General features: G+C 38.5%; 1 protein-coding gene across 1 annotated transcript in view; it reads right to left on the reverse strand.

The window, feature by feature from the left end:
* The window catches only part of LOC110544812 (small ribosomal subunit protein eS25-like), a 40,910-nt gene extending 22,255 nt beyond the window's left edge, over positions 1–18,655 (reverse strand). The window contains exon 1 of the mRNA XM_060374661.1: positions 18,604–18,655. Within this exon, the coding sequence (XP_060230644.1) occupies positions 18,604–18,655 (52 nt within the window). The remainder of the gene's footprint in view (positions 1–18,603) is intronic.
* Between the last annotated feature and the right edge of the window lie 1,263 nt (positions 18,656–19,918).

A 19,918-nucleotide genomic window follows, 5' to 3' on the forward strand; every position in this document is an offset into this window, starting at 1 on the left:
GACAGCTGGGTCAGGGAAGAAATAAAGAAAGAAATTAAAGTCTTCCTAGAACTCAATGAAAATGAAGACACAATATACCCAAACTTGTGGGACACAATGAAAGCAGTGCTAAGAGGAAAGTTCATAGCACTAAGTGCCTTCAAGAAGAAATTCGAGACAGCTCATTCAAACAACTTAATGTCCCACTTAAAAACCCTAGAAAAAGAAGCAGACACACCAAAAAGGAGTAGACGGCTGGAAATAATCAAACTCAGGACTGAAATCAATCAATTAGAAATAAATTAAACAATTCAAAGAATCAATGAAACCAAGAGCTGGTTCTTTGAGAAAATCAACAAGATAGTCAAACCCTTAGCCAAGCTAACTAAAAAGGCAGAGAGACACCATCCAAATCAACAAAATCAGAAATGAAAAGGGGGATATAACTACAGACACTGAGGAAATCCAAACAATCATTAGGACTTACTTCAAAAGTCTATATGCCACAAAATTTGAAAATCTAAATGAAATGGACAATTTTCTTGATCGATTTGACTTACCAAAGCTGAATCAGGACCAGGTAAATCAATTAAATAGTCCTATATCCCCCAAAGAAATAGAAGCAGTCATCAAAAGTCTCCCATCCAAAAAAAGCCCAGGACCAGATGGCTTCAGCGCAGAATTCTACCAGACCTTCAAAGAAGAGCTAACACCAATTCTCTTCAAACTATTCCACAAAATAGAACAGAAGGAACATTACCAAACTCATTCTATGAAGCCACAGTCACCTTGGTACCTAAACCTCACAAAGACTCAACAAAGAAAGAGAATTTCCGGCCAATCTCCCTTATGAACATTGATGCAAAAATACTTAATAAAATACTTGCAAACCGAATCCAAGAACACATCAAAGATATTATCCACTATGACCAAGTAGGCTTCATCCCAGGTATGCAGGGGTGGTTCAATATACGGAAATCCATCAATGTGATCCAACATATTAACAAACTGAAAGAAAAAAACCACATGATAATCTCCCTAGATGCTGAAAAAGCATTTGACAAAATCCAACATCCATTCATGTTTAAAGTATTGGAGAGATCAGAGATACAAGGCACATATCTAAATATAGTAAAGGCGATATACAGCAAGCCTATAGCCAACATCAAACTGAATGGAGAGAAACTTAAAGCAATCCCACTGAAATCAGGGACAAGACAAGGCTGCCCACTCTCCCCATATCTCTTCAACATAGTGCTGGAAGTCCTTGCTAGAGCAATCAGACAGTTGAAAGAGATCAAGGGGATACAGATGGGAAAGGAAGAAGTCAAATTATCTCTATTTGCAGATGATATGATAGTATACATGAGTGACCCCAAAAACTCTACCAGAGAACTCCTACAGCTGATAAACACCTTCAGCAAAGTGTCCAGATATAAAATTAACTCAAAAAAATCAGTAGCGCTCCTGTATACAAAAGACAAAAGGGCTGAGAAAGAAAATAGAGAAACAACACCCTTCACAATAGCCACAAATGACATAAAGTACCTTGGTGTAACCCTAACCGAGCAAGTCAAAGACTTGTATGAAAAAAATTTCAAGTCTCTGAAGACAGAATTAGAAGATATGAGAAGATGGAAAGATCTCCCATGCTCATGGCTTGGCAGGATTAACATCTTACCAAAAGCAATCTACAGATTTAATGCAATTCCCATCAAATTGCCAACACAATTCTTTACAGACCTGGAAAGAAAAATTCTCAACTTCATGTGGAATAACAAGAAACCCAGAATTGCTAAAACAATCCTCTACAATAAAAGATCTTCTAGAGGTATCTCCATCCCTGATCTCAAGCTGTACTATAGAGCAACAGTTATAAAAACTGAATGGTACTGGCATAGAAACAGAATGGTGGATCAATGAAACTGAACAGAGGACCCAGAAATAAACCCACACACTTATGGACACCTGATTTTTTATAAAGATGCCAAAACCATACAATGGAAAAAAAGATAGCATCTTCAACAAATGGTGCTGGTGCAACTGGATGTCTACATGTAGAAAAATGAAAATAGATCCATACTTATCACCCTGCACAAAACTGAAGTCCAAGTGGATCAAAGACCTCAACATAAAACCAGACACATTAAATAGGCTAGAAAAAAAATGTGGGTAATACCCTAGAACTCATTGGTACAGGAGAAAACTTCCTGAAGAGAACACCAACAGCACAGGCTCTAAGAGCAACAATCAATAAATGGGACCTCATGAAATTGAAAAGCTTCTGTAAAGCAAAGGACACAGTCATCAAAACAAAGCGACTGCCTACAGATTGGGAAAGAATCTTCACCAACCCTTTATCTGACAGAGGGCTCATATCCAGTATATATAAAGAACTAAAGAAGCTGAAAAGCAGCAAACCAAGTAATCCACTTAAAAAATGGGGAACAGAACTAAACAGAGAATTCTCTGTAGAGGAATATTGAATGGCAGAGAAGCACTTAAAGAAATGCTCAACCTCATTAGCCATTAGGGAAATGCAAATCAAAACAATCCTGAGATTTCACCTTACACCCATCAGAAGGGCCAAGATCAAAAACTCAAGTGACAACACATGCTGGAGAGGTTGTGGAGAAAGGGGAACCCTTCTCCACTGCTGGTGGGAGTGGAAACTTGTACAACCACTCTGGAAATCAATCTGGCGCTTTCTCAGACAACTAGGAATAGCGCTTCCTCAAGATCCAGCCATACCACTCCTGGGCATATATCCAAAAGAGGCTCAAGTACACAAAAAGGACATTTGCTCAACCGTGTTTGTAGCAGCTTTATTTGTAATAGCCAGAAGCTGGAAACAGCCCAGATGTCCCTCAACTGAAGAATGGATGCAGAAATTGTGGTACATCTACACAATGGAATATTACTCAGCAATGAAAAATAAGGAAATCATGAAATTTGCAGGTAAATGGTGGGACCTGGAAAGGATCATCCTGAGTGAGTTGTCCCAGAAGCAAAAAGACACACATGGTATACACTCACTCATATAGACATACAACATAGGACAAACCCACTAAAATCTGTACATCTAAACATACTAAGCAAAAGAGAGGACCCTAACTAAAATGTCCAATCCCCATCCTGAAAGGCAAAGAGGATGAACATCAGAAGAAGAAGAAAACAAGAAACAACATAGGAACCTACCACAGAGGGCCTCTGAAAGCCTCTGCCATGCAGACTGTGAAAGCAGATGCTGAGCCTGGTGGGCAACTGTTGGGCAGAGTGAATGGAATTTTATGTAAGAAGTGGGAAATAGTATGAGCTGGAGAGGACAGGAACTCCACAAGGAGAGCAACAGAACAAGAAAATTTGAACACAGAGAACTTCCCAGAGACTCATACTCCACGCAAGGACTATTCATGGAGATAACCTAGAACCCTGACAATGCAGCTACTTCTGATGAGAACTGATAGACTAAGATCAGAAAGAAGGAGAGGAGGACCTCCCCAATCAGTGGACTTGGGGAGGGGCATCGATGAAGAAAGGGGGGGAGGGGGGACCGGGAGGGGAGGAAGGAGGGGCTTATGGGGGGATACAAAATGAATAAAGTGTAATTAATAAAAGTTAAAAAAAAATAAAAAAGAATGTTAGGATTATCCCTAAATTTTTAAAGTCTAGGCTCAAAAGTTTTTTTGTAATTTCTACCTGCAGTCTCCATTTAATAAATGTTATCACATATTTGCAACAAGTGTAGAGAGGCTGGAATATGTAGTTGTTCTATTAACTTTGTGGAAAGTGGTAAAATAAATACTCTGATGCTTTAACACCTATGACCCAGTTTCTTCATCTATAAGATGAGAATAATGCTAGGACTAACATAGGGTTGTATGAAGGAGTCATTAAATGTCATATATAGTACCTGACATGACTGTGTTTTAACTTCAGTTTAATTATGTGACACCTACCACAAATGACTTAATGTTATCTGTTAAACTCTGCTGGATAAATGCTAATTATATAATAATAAAAGTTATGTCTCAAATACAAAAAAAAAGAAGTCCCCATGTATTTGTACCATACTTTCTTTATCCATCAAACTATTGATGGGTACCTAGGCTATTTCAATTTCTGAGCTATAGGGCATGGACTGATGTACATAAATACTCATAAGTGTAATACCTGTATCACATGGAAATTTTATTTCAGGATATTCAGCAGATTTCATACTAATTTTCATAATGGCTATTCTAGTTTATATTGTCATCAAAACTATGTAAGGATTCCTCATTCTCACATTTGTGCTAGCATTTGTTGGCATTTTTTTCTTGGTGTTAGCTATTCTGACTAGGGAGAGGTGGAGTCTCAATGTAGTCTTAAACGTTTTTCTGTAATGGTTCATAATTTTGAATGCCTTTAAACATATTTATTGGCCATTTTTGTTTCTACCTTAAAAAGTGTTCAATTCATTAATTCATTACTCAATTTATTGAGTTAATTTGTTTTCTTTGGGAAAAGGGGTTTGAATTTTTTTTTCCAATTCTTTATCTATTGTAGATGTTAACCACATTTGATGTATAGTAGGCAAACATTTTCTCCCATGTTATAGGAGACATGTTATACTTGTCCTTTTTATCTTCTGATAGTTGCCCATACTGTGTAGATTTTTAATTTTTATGTAATGCCATTTGTGAATTCTCGGGATTCCTTTCAGTACTATTGGAGCTCCTTTAGGGATGTTCTTATCTCTGCCTGTATTTTGGTGTGTTTCATATGTTTTCCTTCAAAGGTTTCAAAGTTTCATGTCTTATATTAAGGTCTTCCGTTAATTAGGGTTGAATGTTGTGCAGCATGAGAGACATTAACTCAATTTCCTTCATATGCATGTGAATATCAAGCTTTCCAAGCACAAGTTGTTGAAGAGGATGTCTTTCAATGTATGTTTTTGAACCTCTGTCAAAATTAGGTGACTGTAGTTGTGCAGGTTTACTGAGTCCTCTGTTCTGTACTGTTGATCTACATATCTGTTTTGTGTCAGTACCACATTGTCTTTGTCACTGTGGCCTTGTAGTATACTTGAAGAGCTGGTATTGTGAGCCCCAATATTGTTCCTCCTATTTCTGACTGCATTGGATACTCAGGATACTTTTGTTTCCACATTAATTTTGACATTGGTTTTGTAGTTCTGTTAATATTGTCATTCTATTTTTTATTTATTTTTATAATAATTTTTATTTTTCATATTAATCACAGGTTATTTACTTTTTATCCCAGCCGTAGCCCCCTCCTTCATTCCCTCCCAACCCCATCCTCCCTCCCTCATCTCCTCCCTGCCCCTTTCCAAGTCCACTGATAGGGAAGGACCTCCTCCTCTTCCATCTGATCCTAGCTTATCAGGACTATCTGCAATGTAATCTTCTGTGGCCTAGCAAGGCCCTCGGGAGCGGGGGGTGGGGGGGATCGAAGAGCTAGCCATTGATTTCAATTCAGAAATAGTCCTTGTTCCCCTTACTAGAGAACCCACTTGGATACTGAACTACCATGGGCTATATCCGAGCAGGGGTTCTAGGTTACATCCATTCATGGACCTTGGTTGGAGAAACAGTCTCATAAAAGACCCCTGTGCCCTGATATATTTGGTCCTTGTGGAGCTCCTGTCCTCTCCAGGTCTTACTAACTCCCCCTTCTTTCATATGATTCCCTGCACTCTGCCGAAGGTTTGGTTATGAATCTTAATATCTGCTTTGATACACTGCTAGGTAGAGTCTTTCAGAGGCCGTCTGTGGTAGGCTCCTGTCCTGTTACTTGTTTTCTCCTATATCCATTGTCCATTCCCATTTGTCTTTCTAAGTGAGGATTGATCTTATCCCAGGTCTTTGTTCTTGTTTATCTTCTTTAGGTGTATAGATTTCAGTATGTTTATCCTATCTTATAGGTCTATATAAGTGAGTATATACCATGTGTGTCTTTCTGCTTTTGGAATACCTCACTCAGGATGATCGTTTCTAGGTCCTACATTCTAATTTTAATGGAGACTACACTGATTATGCAGATCACTCGGTATAGATGTTTTCATAATTTAATTGGGCCAATTCATGAGAATCAAAGGTTTTTCCATCTTCTAGTATCATTTTCAAAAATGTCTTTCTTCATTGTCTTAAAGCTGTCTTTTCAGAGGTCTTTCATCCCCTTGGCTAGGTTTATTTTGTGTGTTTTTAAGCTATTTTAAATTGTGTATTTTTGAAATTTTTATTTCAACAAGTGTTTATTGACCTATTGAAAAGTTACTGAATTTTGCATGTGATTTTTATACCATGATATTTTTGTATCCTAATATTTTACTGAAAATATTCATTAGATTTAAGAATTTTCTCATATATTCTTTCATATCTTTTAAGTATAGGATCTTGCCATCTGAAACTAGAGGTAATTTGGCTTCTTTTCCTATTTTCTATTCCTTATAGTTGTTTCTGTTATTGCTCTGGCTAAGACATTGAGCACTGTATTAAATAATCATTGAGAGCATTAAATGTTTGTTTCATTCCAAATTTTAGGAAAAAATACTCTCATTTTCCAAATTTAGTCTAATGTTAGCTATAAGATAGCCATATACATCCTTTATCATGTTGATGTATTTTCTTCTATTTTGGATGTTCCCAAAACAAATGAGTGACATGAGCTGGAGAGATGACTCAGTCATTAAGAGCAACTGTTTTTCTAGAGGACTTAGGTTCAATTCCCAGCACCCAAATGATGGCTCAGAGTTTCAGGAGCTCTAATGCCCATTTCTAGGGAGCAGTCATGCATGTGGTTCACAGACATATATGTAAGCAAAATACATGTATACACATAACAATAGCAAATGAAATTTTAAATTAATGACATGTGTTTAAGGTAATATGACAATTATTCTGACCTGGTCATTGTATATTCTACATGTGTGTAACTGTCACATCAGTATATGTGTGTGTGTCTGTGTGTAGCTATACTTACATGTTTACAATGTGTCAATGAATATTAAAAATTGTTTAAGTACATATATATTTCATAATATTCATAAAGTAATGATATTATCAAGGTAAGGAAAACAGCTCTTCTCCATTCTCACTTCAAAATCTGATACCTTCCTATTATTCAGTCTACAGATTTCATGTGCTTAGTCCCAGGTTACCCTAGGTTGTAGTGCAAAAAGACACATTTACTCTTCTAAAGTTTGGAAATGGGATATACCACCACATTCACATTCATCTTGACAACATAGTCAGTGGCTAAACCAGTCTCTAAACAAGTAACTGGAGGATAGCTATTCACTGTGTTCTTAGAAATAAGATCCTTTCTTTTGTTAGCCAACCAATGCTATTTGACACAAATGAAAAGTAAAACCCATACATATATACTATTTCCGTACATAAAGCTTTTTCTAGAAAGAGGAGCTGACCCCAACAACAACAAAAAAAATAAAACAGATATCAATCTAGACAAAATAACAGATGTTAATAAAAATAGGAATAAACAACTGTACCATGAACCCCTTAACATATTGATGTCATGATCATATGCATATGTAAAGTATTCTAAGGAGTGTTGTACTATTTCCTAGTTATTTGGAATAGAGAAAAAAGAACCATGAAAGAATAGACAGGATTTGTTAACAGTCTCAAATTCTTCCTCTGACCTGACTAAAACATATCATACCATTAAGCTTCAAAATTTCTGAACATCATTCTTTCTCTTCCAAAATCTAGCTCCAGCAAAACTCTAAATTTAATTGGAATATGACAGACCATTGTAACAGAATGAAAAATATGTTGTATGTCTTCTGGGATAAGTCAGAAAGATTTCCCACTGTGTTAATTATTGTTTTGACCACAACCCTTGCATTTCTACTCTAGTACTTCTTTGTAATCCTTTACATTTATTTCAGCAAGTATAAGCAAAGTTACAAGCACGTGATCAAAGAAAGCATCTTAACTTTGTATTTATTTTTTCATCTATACATTACTCAGCCAGCTTAGCACCCTACAAACAACAGATCATGTTCTAGTTTGCTTTTTGTTTCTGTGATAAAACACTCTTGACTAAGATCAGTGTTGGGAGAAAGGGATTTATTTGGCTTAGACTTCCAGGTAGCAGTTCATCGCTTAAAGAAGTCATGACAGGAACTCAAATAAGAACAGAAACAGAAAGCATAGAGGAGTGATATTTACTGTTTTGCTGTCTCTGGCTTGTGCTCAGTCAGCTTTTGAATACAGCCCAGACCACCAGTCTGGGATATACAGGCCACAAGTGCTCCCATGTAATTTTTCTGTACAAGCACAGTAATCAAAATGCAAAATTAACAACTTAACCTTTTCTAGAACTGTCTTCCAGTTCAACAGTTAGTTTACTTTAAGGATATTCTTCCGTGTTTACTCATCCTCATCTATAAAGCTGCATCATAATAACACTCACATTAAAAATGTTTGAGAACAAACTGAACAGCTACAAACACCACTGATACTCAATTCAACCAACTCCCTACATAAATATTGAGGAGTCACAAAGAAAGAAGCCTTGACACACATTAATATATATTCTCATGGATTCAAGGTAAGCCATTTGGCTTCAGAGAAAAGGATCTTATATATTCATTCATTCACTCATTCAACAGCAATTGAATGAATACTCATTATGACCTAGGGAAAGTTCTAGGTGCAATGACCGAAACAAAATATAGGTTCTGTTTTGTACAGTTTACATTCTAATGAAAGAAGTAGACAAGTACTTAGGAAATAAATTCTATAAAGATAATTAATATAGAAAAATGCATAACATGTGACAAGGTTCATTAGACTCCTCTTGTGCAACACTTCTGAATTCCCTTGGATTTGTTCTATATGTCAGCCTTAGCAGTGGTAAGTAGTTTCATACAGGATTCAAGAAACTTCAAGTGTAGTCAATGTGACCGTGTCTTGTAATAACTATTCACTGAGGCTCCTGCCTCATGCTCCAGGCTTCTCTTACTACTGCCACTTCTACCTTGGACTTCCTAATAACTTTCAGCAAGGGGCCCTTTGTCATTCTATGTTGAGTCCCACAGTTTATGCAGATATTGCTACTTAAGGAATGAGCAGTTGATGAGAAATTCTGCCTCCTTTGCAATTGCCAGAACATGATGCTGATGTACATACCCTAAACCACTTCAGATGCCCATAACTGAGGTCAACTATATTAAGTAGTCATTATATCAACTCGACACCTCCCTTATATGCTTCTCTTTTTCTTCAATCCTGCCTCCTGAGATCACATCCCCAAATAAACAACTTGCATAAAAACTATTACGATCAACATTTAAGCAAAGGCCTCTTTAAATGGCAAGTGATCTCAGCTCACATTTAGGTGAAGATAATTATAGACATTTAGAATATCAAACACAAAATAATGGAGGTATGAGAACACTTGATGTGTTTAGAAGCAGCAATAAAGTCACTGAGGATGCAGTGCAGGAAACAAGAAGAGGTTAGAATAATAGCAGATAAGTCAGTGATGCCATGGAGACACTCACCAGGATGAGGGGAACTTTTTTCTGAGATAAAGAAAAATCTATTGGCACTTTCTATGAAAGAATGATATAATTTGACTCAAGTATTGAGAGGGCCATATAGCTGCTATGATAAGAAACTGGAGAAGACAAAGGTAGGAACAGGAAGAACATTTAAAGGATAATGGAGTCTAGATAGAAGAGAAAATAATGTCTTAAATCGGAATGGTAGTTGTCGAGGTATTAAGAACAAATCCATTTCTGGATGTATTTTGACATATAACTAAAGAAATTGCTACAAGATTTGGTGAGGGGTAGAACAAAAAAAGAGAGAGAGAGAGAACAGCCAAGGATATCTACAAAGCCCTAGGAGTGAGCCATAAAAGAATTAAACAGTCCATTAACTGCAATACAGAAGGTTGCAATAGAATTATACTTGCGGAAAGAAAATCAAGTTTGGAGTTTGGACCTTAAAAGTTTTAGATTTTTATTTGAACATCCCAATGAAGATATTAAAGAGGATCTTTGCTCTGCAAGTCTGAAGCTCATGAAACAATATGGTCTACAGACCTAACAGGAGAAAGTGAGTCTGTGAAGGAATGGGGAACAGAAATGAATAGAACTAGTTCAATAAAGAAACCAAAGCGACTGCCTACAGATTGGGAAAGAATCTTCACCAACCCTTTATCTGACAGAGGACTCATATCCAGTATATATAAAGAACTAAAGAAGCTGAAAAGCAGCAAACCAAGTAATCCACTTAAAAAATGGGGAACAGAGCTAAACAGAGAATTCTCTGTAGAGGAATACTGAATGGCAGAGAAGCACTTAAAGAAATGCTCCTCACTAGCCATTAGGGAAATGCAAATCAAAACAACCCTGAGATTTCACCTTACACCCATAAGAATGGCCAAGGTCAAAAACTCAAGTGACAACACATGCTGGAGAGGTTGTGGAGAAAGAGGAACCCTTCTCCACTGCTGGTGGGAATGTAAACTTGTACAACCACTCTGGAAATCAATCTGGCGCTTTCTCAGACAACTAGGAATAGCGCTTCCTCAAGATCCAGCCATACCACTCCTGGGCATATATCCAAAAGAGGCTCAAATACACAAAAAGGACATTTGCTCAACCATGTTTGTAGCAGCTTTATTTGTAATAGCCAGAAGCTGGAAACAGCCCAGATGTCCCTCAACTGAAGAATGGATGCAGAAATTGTGGTACATCTACACAATGGAATATTACTCAGCAATGAAAAATAAGGAAATCATGAAATTTGCACGTAAATGGTGGGATCTGGAAAGGATCATCCTGAGTGAGTTGTCCCAGAAGCAAAAAGACACACATGGTATATACTGACTCATATAGACATACAACATAGGACAAACCCACTAAAACCTGTGCATCTAAAGAAACTAAGCAAGAGAGAGGACCCTAACTAAAATGTCCAATCCCCATCTGGAAATGCAAAGAGGATGGACATCAGAAGAAGAAGAAAACAGGAAACAACCTAGGAACCTACCACAGAGGGCCTCTGAAAGCCTCTGCCTTACAGACTATCAAAGCAGATGCTGAGCCTGATGGGCAACTGTTGGGCAGAGTGAATAGAATTTTATGTAAGAACTGGGAAATAGTAAGAGCTGGAGAGGACAGGTTCTGCACAAGGAGAGCAACAGAACAAGAAAATTTGAACACAGGGAACTTCCCAGAGACTCATACTCCAACCAAGGACTATTCATAGAGATAACCCAGAACCCCTGCACAGATGTAGCCCAGGGCAGTTCAGAGTCCAATTGGGTTACATAGTAATGGGAAGAGGGACTGCCTCTGACATAATCTGATTGGCCTGCTCTTTGATCACCTCCCCCTGGGGGGGAGCAGCCTTACCAGGCCATAGTAGAGGACAATGCAGCCACTTTTGATGTGAACTGATAGACTAAGATCAGAAAGGAGAGGAGAACCTCCCCTATCAGTGGACTTGGGGAGTGGCATGCATGCAGAGGGAGGAGGGAGGGTGGGATTTGGAGGGGAGGAGGGAGGGGCTTATGAGGGGATGCAGAATGAATAAAGTGTAATTGATGAAAAATTAAAAAAAGAACTTCCCCAAAAAGAAAGAAACAGATGATGTGGAGGACAAAAACGTCCAGAAAGTTAACTTCCTGCAGAGATGAGAACAAATGTCTATTTACACCAAGCAGAACACCAGCAATAAACCAAGAAATTATTCTATTTAAATCGAGCTTGGTGAATCAGTGAATTTATTGAGCTTGCTTACAAGCATATGAGTAGAGAATTGTTTGCAAGAGTGTGGGTGATCCCCAAAAAGCTGTGGCACTAGATAATTCCACCCCAGTATAGATAAGTACTTCCCCACATCTACAAAATGGAGTTCCTCCCCTAAGTTAACTCACCTCCTCCTACATTCTCTAGCACCTCCTGAGATCTCACATACCAGAGACAGAATTATATGCAGTTAGGAGGAGAAGACTAGTTGGACTCTCCACCAGTCTAATCTACCCATCCCTCCTTCCCCATTCTTCTACCAATAGAACTGACCTTGCTGAGGGTCTCTTGGAAGTGATCACTGCTGCTTGGATTATAAAGATATTGGGTAGCAGGGCTTTAATTGAGCATGCCTTTAGTCCCAGCCCTTGAGAGGCAGAGGCAGGTAGATCACTGTGAGTTCAAGGACAGCCTGGGCTACCTAGTGAGAACCTGTCTTAAAAGAACAGAAACAAGAGAAGTACTATCTGCCATAGTCTCTGTGAGTTCATATATGCATCAGTCCTGTTGTGTCTGGAAGACAGTTTCCCTGGAGTCATTCATCCCCAGAGCTCTTCCAATAGTTGCACCTCCTCTGGGTGGGGACGTAGAAGCATCTGGGAAGTGTTGAAAGAGAAGAAACTGTGATCAGAATATATTATATAAAATAATTTAATAAAATGATAAAATAGAAACACAAACACACACACAGAGGTAAGGCAATGGTTGCTATCATAGGTGGAGAGCATTCCACTACAAATATTGCTTTTCAAAGTCCAGAATAAATCTTTATGCATCCATTTTCCCTGCCTCTTTCTCTTGTGTGAAGAGGAATGACTAACTTATTATTTTCACTCCTATTCCTAACCAATTCTAGCTTTTACAAAGTATAATTCAGTCAGGGTTCTTCTTATTACTGTGACCCCTCCAGTAGATGGTAGATGGGAAACTAGAAAAAAAATTGAAAACTCTTTTGCATGAACAACTCTATAAAAAGCCAATCTAGCCTCTATTATCCAACCAAAATATAAAGGGATAGTCAGAACTTACTGCTGCAAGTGTTATAATGGAGATAACAAAAGGGTCATAACATAAAGGAGGGAGGTCCTTTACACTAAAGGAGTAATATATGGGAAGACATTCAAACATTTTTATGAACTCCTACTATATGCCAAAGAATGTATGATACCTCTGTGGTTTAGAAAGAAATTCTACAAAGTCTCTGCCTCCCAAAGGGAAAAACACTAGTTAGTGATTTTTCTTTGCTGGAAGCCCAGCATGTGCTTAGGATACTAATAGGTAACTCCTTTGCCTCTGAGTCTGCCCTCTCTCTTTAGTTCAGTTTCTCCACCTGTCCATGGAAGGAATCTAACCCGTATTAGTCACAACCAGAATCACAATCTGTGGTTTTTTGCTTTTTACTATATAGGACTTGAAAATGTGAAAAATTTAATTCAAGTATTTTGTTCCCATTATTGATTTACTACCACAAATGCATTATTAAAAAGAAATGATACACCATAGCCATTGTACAAACATCTAGAGAATATTGGAGCCAATTTGACCTTGTTTGTTTGTTTGTTTGTTTGTTTGTTATGTCCCAGGCTCCAGAGTCATTGTAAGATCAAAGGTGTCTTGCCTTTATTGCATTTCCTTGGAACCACAGTGACATTCAGTGGCCAGTGAAGGCTGAAAACAAGTGTCAGAAAAAGCAATTGTATTTATGGTCCAGAAAGGCATGTTTTCCTAAGAACTTTGCTTCAGCTACTCCAATCCAATTGTCTCTGACGATTGCTTATGGAAATGTCACACAAGAGCTAAAATGGACAGGTTGGACCCAAGCCAAGCCTGCCATAAAACACAGACTCGTACTCACCAAGGAACAAACCTTCTCAAAAATATTTTAGGGTTATGTTGCCTTCTAAACCTCTTTTTTTTATTAAGAGATTCATGTCATTGACAGCCTGTATCAAAGAAGCTTCTTACAGGCAGCAGTTAATGCAGACTCAGAACTGGCCAAAGTCCAAAGAATAAGTGGTAGTGGAGTCTGAGACCTAATATCAACCCCTCCAAGGTTCAGAGAACATCATAGATAATAGGGCAAAGAGCCAGAGAACAGGGAGATTGGCAGCAAAATGATGCCTTAACTTCCCTTATTAAATTCCCTCATTAAATCAACTTCTACTTCAGCTACCTAGAGCAATTGTTTCCAATACTACTTACTGAGAGGAAAGGCAGCCAGAATCAGATATAGAATCTTTCATCAATTTCCCTGAAGACCTAAATCTGGAAAAATATGGGTATGGACAGGGATGCTTCAGATAATAGTTAGCTAATAAGAAAAAAAGTTAAAGCCACAAACACTGGCACCCTAACCTTGGTTGAAGCCAATACAAGGCAGGGAAAGAACAATTAAGAAAGTAGCCAGGGAGGCAGCACTAAGTGACTTCCTTGTGTAAAGTAATAACCTAGATACTTGCACATGTTCTCCTTGTTATTTGGTGTTTGTTTGTTTGTTTGTTTTTGCATGCTTGATTTATTTGAGACAGGGTCTCACTCTGTAACTAAAGCTGACCTGTAAGTATTACATGGCCCTCAAACTTCAATATTCTTTCTATGTGTAATTCTTATTCTTGTAATTCCCAAATCTGTAATTTTTAGGACAGCTCTAAAGATAGGAACGATTATCCCCAATTAACTTAACACTACACACACATATTCCTGGAAACACTATATTTATTTCCCTTGGATTTTGATGGCTGTTTAAATAAAATTCCTTACCTATCACTGGGAATTCAGATGTCTTAATTCTAACCACTCCAGGGACCTCTGTTGTAGCAGACAACCTTTCATCAACTGTGAGTTTCATAACTTGGCTCCATCTCTGTATCTACTTCTTTCTGTCCTACTACCATCAGGCAAATTTCCTTCTTCTCTTGAAACTTTCTAAGAAAATAACATGTCACTGTTCATTTTCAAGACTGGTCACAAGAGTCAACTGCCAGGTATACATAGACAACATTTCTCAGAGACAGGCATATATCCAAGGCCCAATCATCTTTGGTAAGAGGGAAGGTAGCAAGTCCTGGGCTCCAAGAAAGACTGCATTTGGGCATCAGTTTCAAAATCAGAATACTTTCAAACACTAAGCCCATGTTTCCACACCAATCAACCCAGGAAGAATCCCTCCTTGATTGCAATCTATTGCTTGTCACTTATTTGTGATAATTACGTGGCTCTGCCAGGTATACATAGACAACATTTCTCAGAGACAGGCATATATCCAAGGTCCAATCATCTTTGGTAAGAGGGAAGGTAGCAAGTCCTGGGCTCCTCAAGAAAGACTGCATTTGGGCATCAGTTTCAAAATCAGAATACTTTCAAACACTAAGCCCATGTTTCCACACCAAACAACCCAGGAAGAATCCCTCCTTGATTGCAATCTATTGCTTGTCACTTATTTGTGATAATTACGTGGCTCTTTGAGACATTTGAGTTTGAGAACTCCCAAATTCCTCCCAGCTCTAACAATGTTAAATTTTCTATTCTATATTCTGCTAGATTCCATTGCATTGAAAACATTGTGAATTGACATGGGCCCTTGTGAGTGGATAATTTGGCAACAAGCTGGGAAGGCATTTCATTTGCCCTCTGACTGGATTTTCTAAATAGAGACTCGACATTTTCACAATATAAAGACATTCTCTTCTACTGGAATTGCAGTAATTTCATTATGCAATGTACTATTATCATCCAGTCAAAATGAAAATCTTCCAGAAAATAGGCAAAGGCCTTATCAACTCAAGTGGAAGTGATTAACGACAGTTTTTTTTTAAGAACAATTATACACACACTGTTAAATGCAAAGAATGAGAATCTAAGGAATCTTCAGATTTCCAGAAGTAAGGTTTTCAATGTGGCAATTCGTTAACACAAATTCATTAAATGTTTAAACCGTTTATCAAAACTGTGAATTACAAAGCAATCAGAGACTTGAGTAATTAGACTCTGAGTCTGTTCTTTGTATAAAATTCAGATGCACCCAGCACAATATAATTTTGTTCTTAATGTTATTCATCTAATCAGCATATTCCTGCCCCAATGTGAAATCTTTGTTTTAATCATGAGATACAACTGATATGGAAGCCACAAAAATCTTATTTATATAATCATAACAAGCATGTTATCATGGCTGTCAAAATTAATTAAACCTAATTCATTGTTTCCTAAACTTAAATTTGACATAAAGCATTTTGGCAAAAAGCAAAACTGTTAAAGAAATGTAGAAGTGGGTACAAAAATGATTTTTTTTTAATTTCTTTATTTTTTTAGTTTTGGGACATCTTTATTGTTAGTCATTAATTCTTTTAGTTCACAATTGAAAAATCATTAAAAGGGCCCCATCATTTTCTTTTTCAATTTAAATGCTGGTAAAATGTTCTTGCAGAATGTATACAATTTACCCTTGTTCATTCAAATGCTGATTTCTCTACCCCACTATCTGGTTTCAATCTGAACATTGCATTGTGATTTTATTTTAAGCATTAGCTGTCTCAAGTTCGTGTGAACATGCCACCATTTGTTCTCTGTATTTTCAATAAAACAATCAGCCAATACTGAGCAATGGAGAGAATAGAGTGGGACATCCTGGTCCAGAGGGGAAGAGAAGGAAGCAAGTGGGAGGAGTTGGAGAACAGAGATTGGCAGCAGCAGACTTAGAATCATTAGGAGAGATGAACCGGAACTAAGATGTGACTAAAAACAAGTATAATGTGGGAAATCTGAATGGGGAGGAAACTATGTGGGCTTGGAGGTTTAGGATGGAGGAACTATTGCCTAGAATTGCACTCTAGGTTAATTAAATAAATCCTAGTCTAGTCTCTGGGTAGTGATTTGGGTATAAAGCTGGTTTAGGAATAACGACTGTTTAACTAAAGTTAAATCAATAATAAATATTAATAACAACAACAAATGGAATAACAACGTGTGGCAGAATTTACAGTAATCTAGCAAGAACTTATATAGAAAGTAAAACAATAGAGCAGTAGTTATGTTTAGTTCTGTCCTTAAAAACAAAGCAATGGCAGTTCCTAAACTAGGAGCTCACAGATTCCTGATTAGACAGAACCCCTGCTGAGCAGCAAGGCCTCCAGCAGGCTACAGAAAAACAAAAATTGTTACACACAAAGATGAAAGGGGCATTGTCTTTAGGTAGAGGGAAAAAATGGCTCTTTAACAAGGAATCTTCTCAAAGCCAGACTTTGCTAATCAAGGCAGAAATCAAAATCCCTTTGAGAAGGGGTTCTTGCCAGTCTGAGGAGCAAACATTTGTGGACCTAGTGAAGGAGGAAGAATACAGTACCTCTTCCTGGAAAAAGGAGCCACAGATAGACTAAGAAGCCTCAAGCATCTGAACTGTTAAGGTCTAGAAGGGAAGCTGAGTCTGAGAAAGTAATACCCTTAGGAAAAGGTTTGAGATTTATGAAAATAATATTCTATGTTTGATAATGGAGGAAGACACAATGACACAGTGCTTCTGGATATCCTTTTAGTTTATTTCTCTTAGCATGCAATTTTTTTTTCAGTGACGATTTCAGTTTTGTATATCCCCTTTGGGAGAGATCAGGGTAAGACAGTCTTGGAGAAAGAAGAGACTGAGAAAATAAATGAAAAGGTGAAGGCCATAGAACAGAGGTTGGGGGAATCTTTGAATCAAAATAGAGAGCCTTTAGAGCAATCGAATCTGGTACTTACAATAACACCAGAAGAGGTGGTTCCACATGAGAAACATCCACCAGAGGCTTGAAGATATTGCAAAATGGCAGCCAGCTGAGATGCTAGAGAGAAAGTCTTCAGCTATAGGCCACCATGGTCACACTGGATATTGTACATGTATTCTTAAGATTCAATTACTTGATGAAGATCTATAGGCTAAAGTAGAAATGCAGATCTTGTTTAGTGTTGTCTTGGAACAAGGTCATACAGTCGCTGGTGTGCTCCATTTTACAGATTTTGGAATACTGAAATGCATGCACCATGCCATAGATTCATATTCAAAATTCCAGTGAGCTTTTGCCTTAAATTCTGGAGAGCATAATCCTAAATTTATACATTTGTTAGAGATGGTGAATGTTTTGGAGATGCCCTTGCAAACTGGGGCTGATGATGTTTCAGCATCAGCATGTATATCCTTTGGAATGCAACAATATTTTAGACATTATGACATAAAACCTGTTACAGATATAACTTATAATCCTACAGGTCAAACAGTTATGAAAATATCGAACAGTAATTTTAAAAAGATGGCCATAAAAAAGAAGGGAAATATGTCTCCCCAAATAGATTAAATAATGAGTTATCAATTTTAAAATGTTTAAATGAGAAAAGTAGCATACCTGCTAAGACACAGTGGAATTTAGAAAGGACTGCTGAAATAAAACAGAATATAAAGGTCCTAATTCCAAAATGGAGAACAGAGAATGTGTTAAACTAGGGAAGAGGTTTTGCATATATTCATACAGGAGAAGAAAAATTATGGGTTCCATCATAACTAATAAAAATCAGATATGACAGAGGAAGAACACCAGAAGATCTTGGACACACATAAGAAGAGAGAATTCAAGAAGACTAAACGGGGGACAACGAAGATGGTGGCGCCGGGAGGACACTGTGTCTGAGGAACGGGACAGCAGTGTTGGCACAGTGACAAGGAGACTGAACCCAGGGACCTAAAACACCAGCATTCGTGATTGCCAAGTGAGAGGAAAGCCTACAGTGTGAAAATTAATTGGAACCGACCTCAGGTCACCCAGTCAATAACTGGTAAAGGTCCTCGGGACTGGCGGGCTCACCTGCGGCCTGAGATGGGTGCACACAGCCTCCTGCAGCGTCCCCAGCCGCCATCTAGGACCGGGACACACAGACTCTGGCCCAGAGTGAGGTGCCAAGCCTCCGACCCAGAGCAGAGCCCTTAGTTGCCAGCCCAAAGAGGCGTGCACAGCCTCTGGCCCAGAAGGGGACACACATTGCCAGCCCAGATCAGAGCGTAGAGCCTCTGGGCCAGAGCGGTGCCCACAGCCGCCATCCCAGACAGGAACACACAGCTTCTGGCCCAGAGTGAAGCGTCCAGCCTCCAGACCAGAGTGGAGCCCTCAGCTGCCAGCCTAGAGAGAAGTGCACAGCCTCTGGACCAGAGCGGTGCCCACAGGCACCAACTCAACCTAGGTGCACATTCTCCAGACCCACAGCAGAACACTCAGCCTCTGGCCCAGAGACTTGCTGGGTGCTCCTCTCAATTTCCCGAACAGAACTGTGTGCCCCAGGATACCAGACTGAGTTTCCCTGTTGGGAGAAAACCCCACAGCTAGGGAATCAGCAGGTTCTTCAAGAGGGCTGAACCTGGAAAACTGTAACAACAGAAGCTCACTAAATTCAGAATGAGAAACCCAGCAGCGGGGCAGCTGTCTTGAGAACTTCTACGGGTGAGAGGAGAGCCCCCCTGACTAACAAAGATCACAGCTACTACTCAGGTCTATACACTTGAGGTGAGCAGTGGCAATTCCTGAGAAACACTGGCCATATAGTGACCATACACAAAAAGCAGAGGAGGCCACCTTCAGGAAAAATCATCTTCCGCAAAGGGTATTCTCCATACCTCAGGACTCCAGGAAGCACAGAAACTAACAGCCAACACCTAAAATAGCCCAATGGGTAGAGGTCAGCGTAAAAGATCAACCAACAAAAGACAGAGCAATATGGCATCTCCAGAAGCCAGCCATCCAGGGGTGAGCAGCCCTGGACAACCCAGCATAATGGAAAATCAAGAAGATGACCTTACATCTATGCTGATGAAGAGGATAATAGTGGAAACAAATAAAATACATAAAGAATCAGAGGAAGATAAAACCAAACAGATCATGGCTATCCATAAAGAAATGGAGGAAGTTAAAGACAAGCAGATTATGGCCATCCATGAAAAAATACGGGAAGACGCAGCCAAACAGTTTGCGGCCTTCAGAGAAGAAATAATTAAATCAATGAGAGAAATAAAAGAAACAGAGTTGAAGGAACTAAAAGAAAAAGAAGAAAATACAATCAGACAGGTGAAGGAAGTAAACAAAACAACTCAAGACCTGAAGATAGAACTGGAAAAATTAAAGAAAACAA

Source organism: Meriones unguiculatus, chromosome X (genome assembly GCF_030254825.1).
Source record: "Meriones unguiculatus strain TT.TT164.6M chromosome X, Bangor_MerUng_6.1, whole genome shotgun sequence".
Lineage (NCBI taxonomy): Eukaryota > Metazoa > Chordata > Mammalia > Rodentia > Muridae > Meriones > Meriones unguiculatus.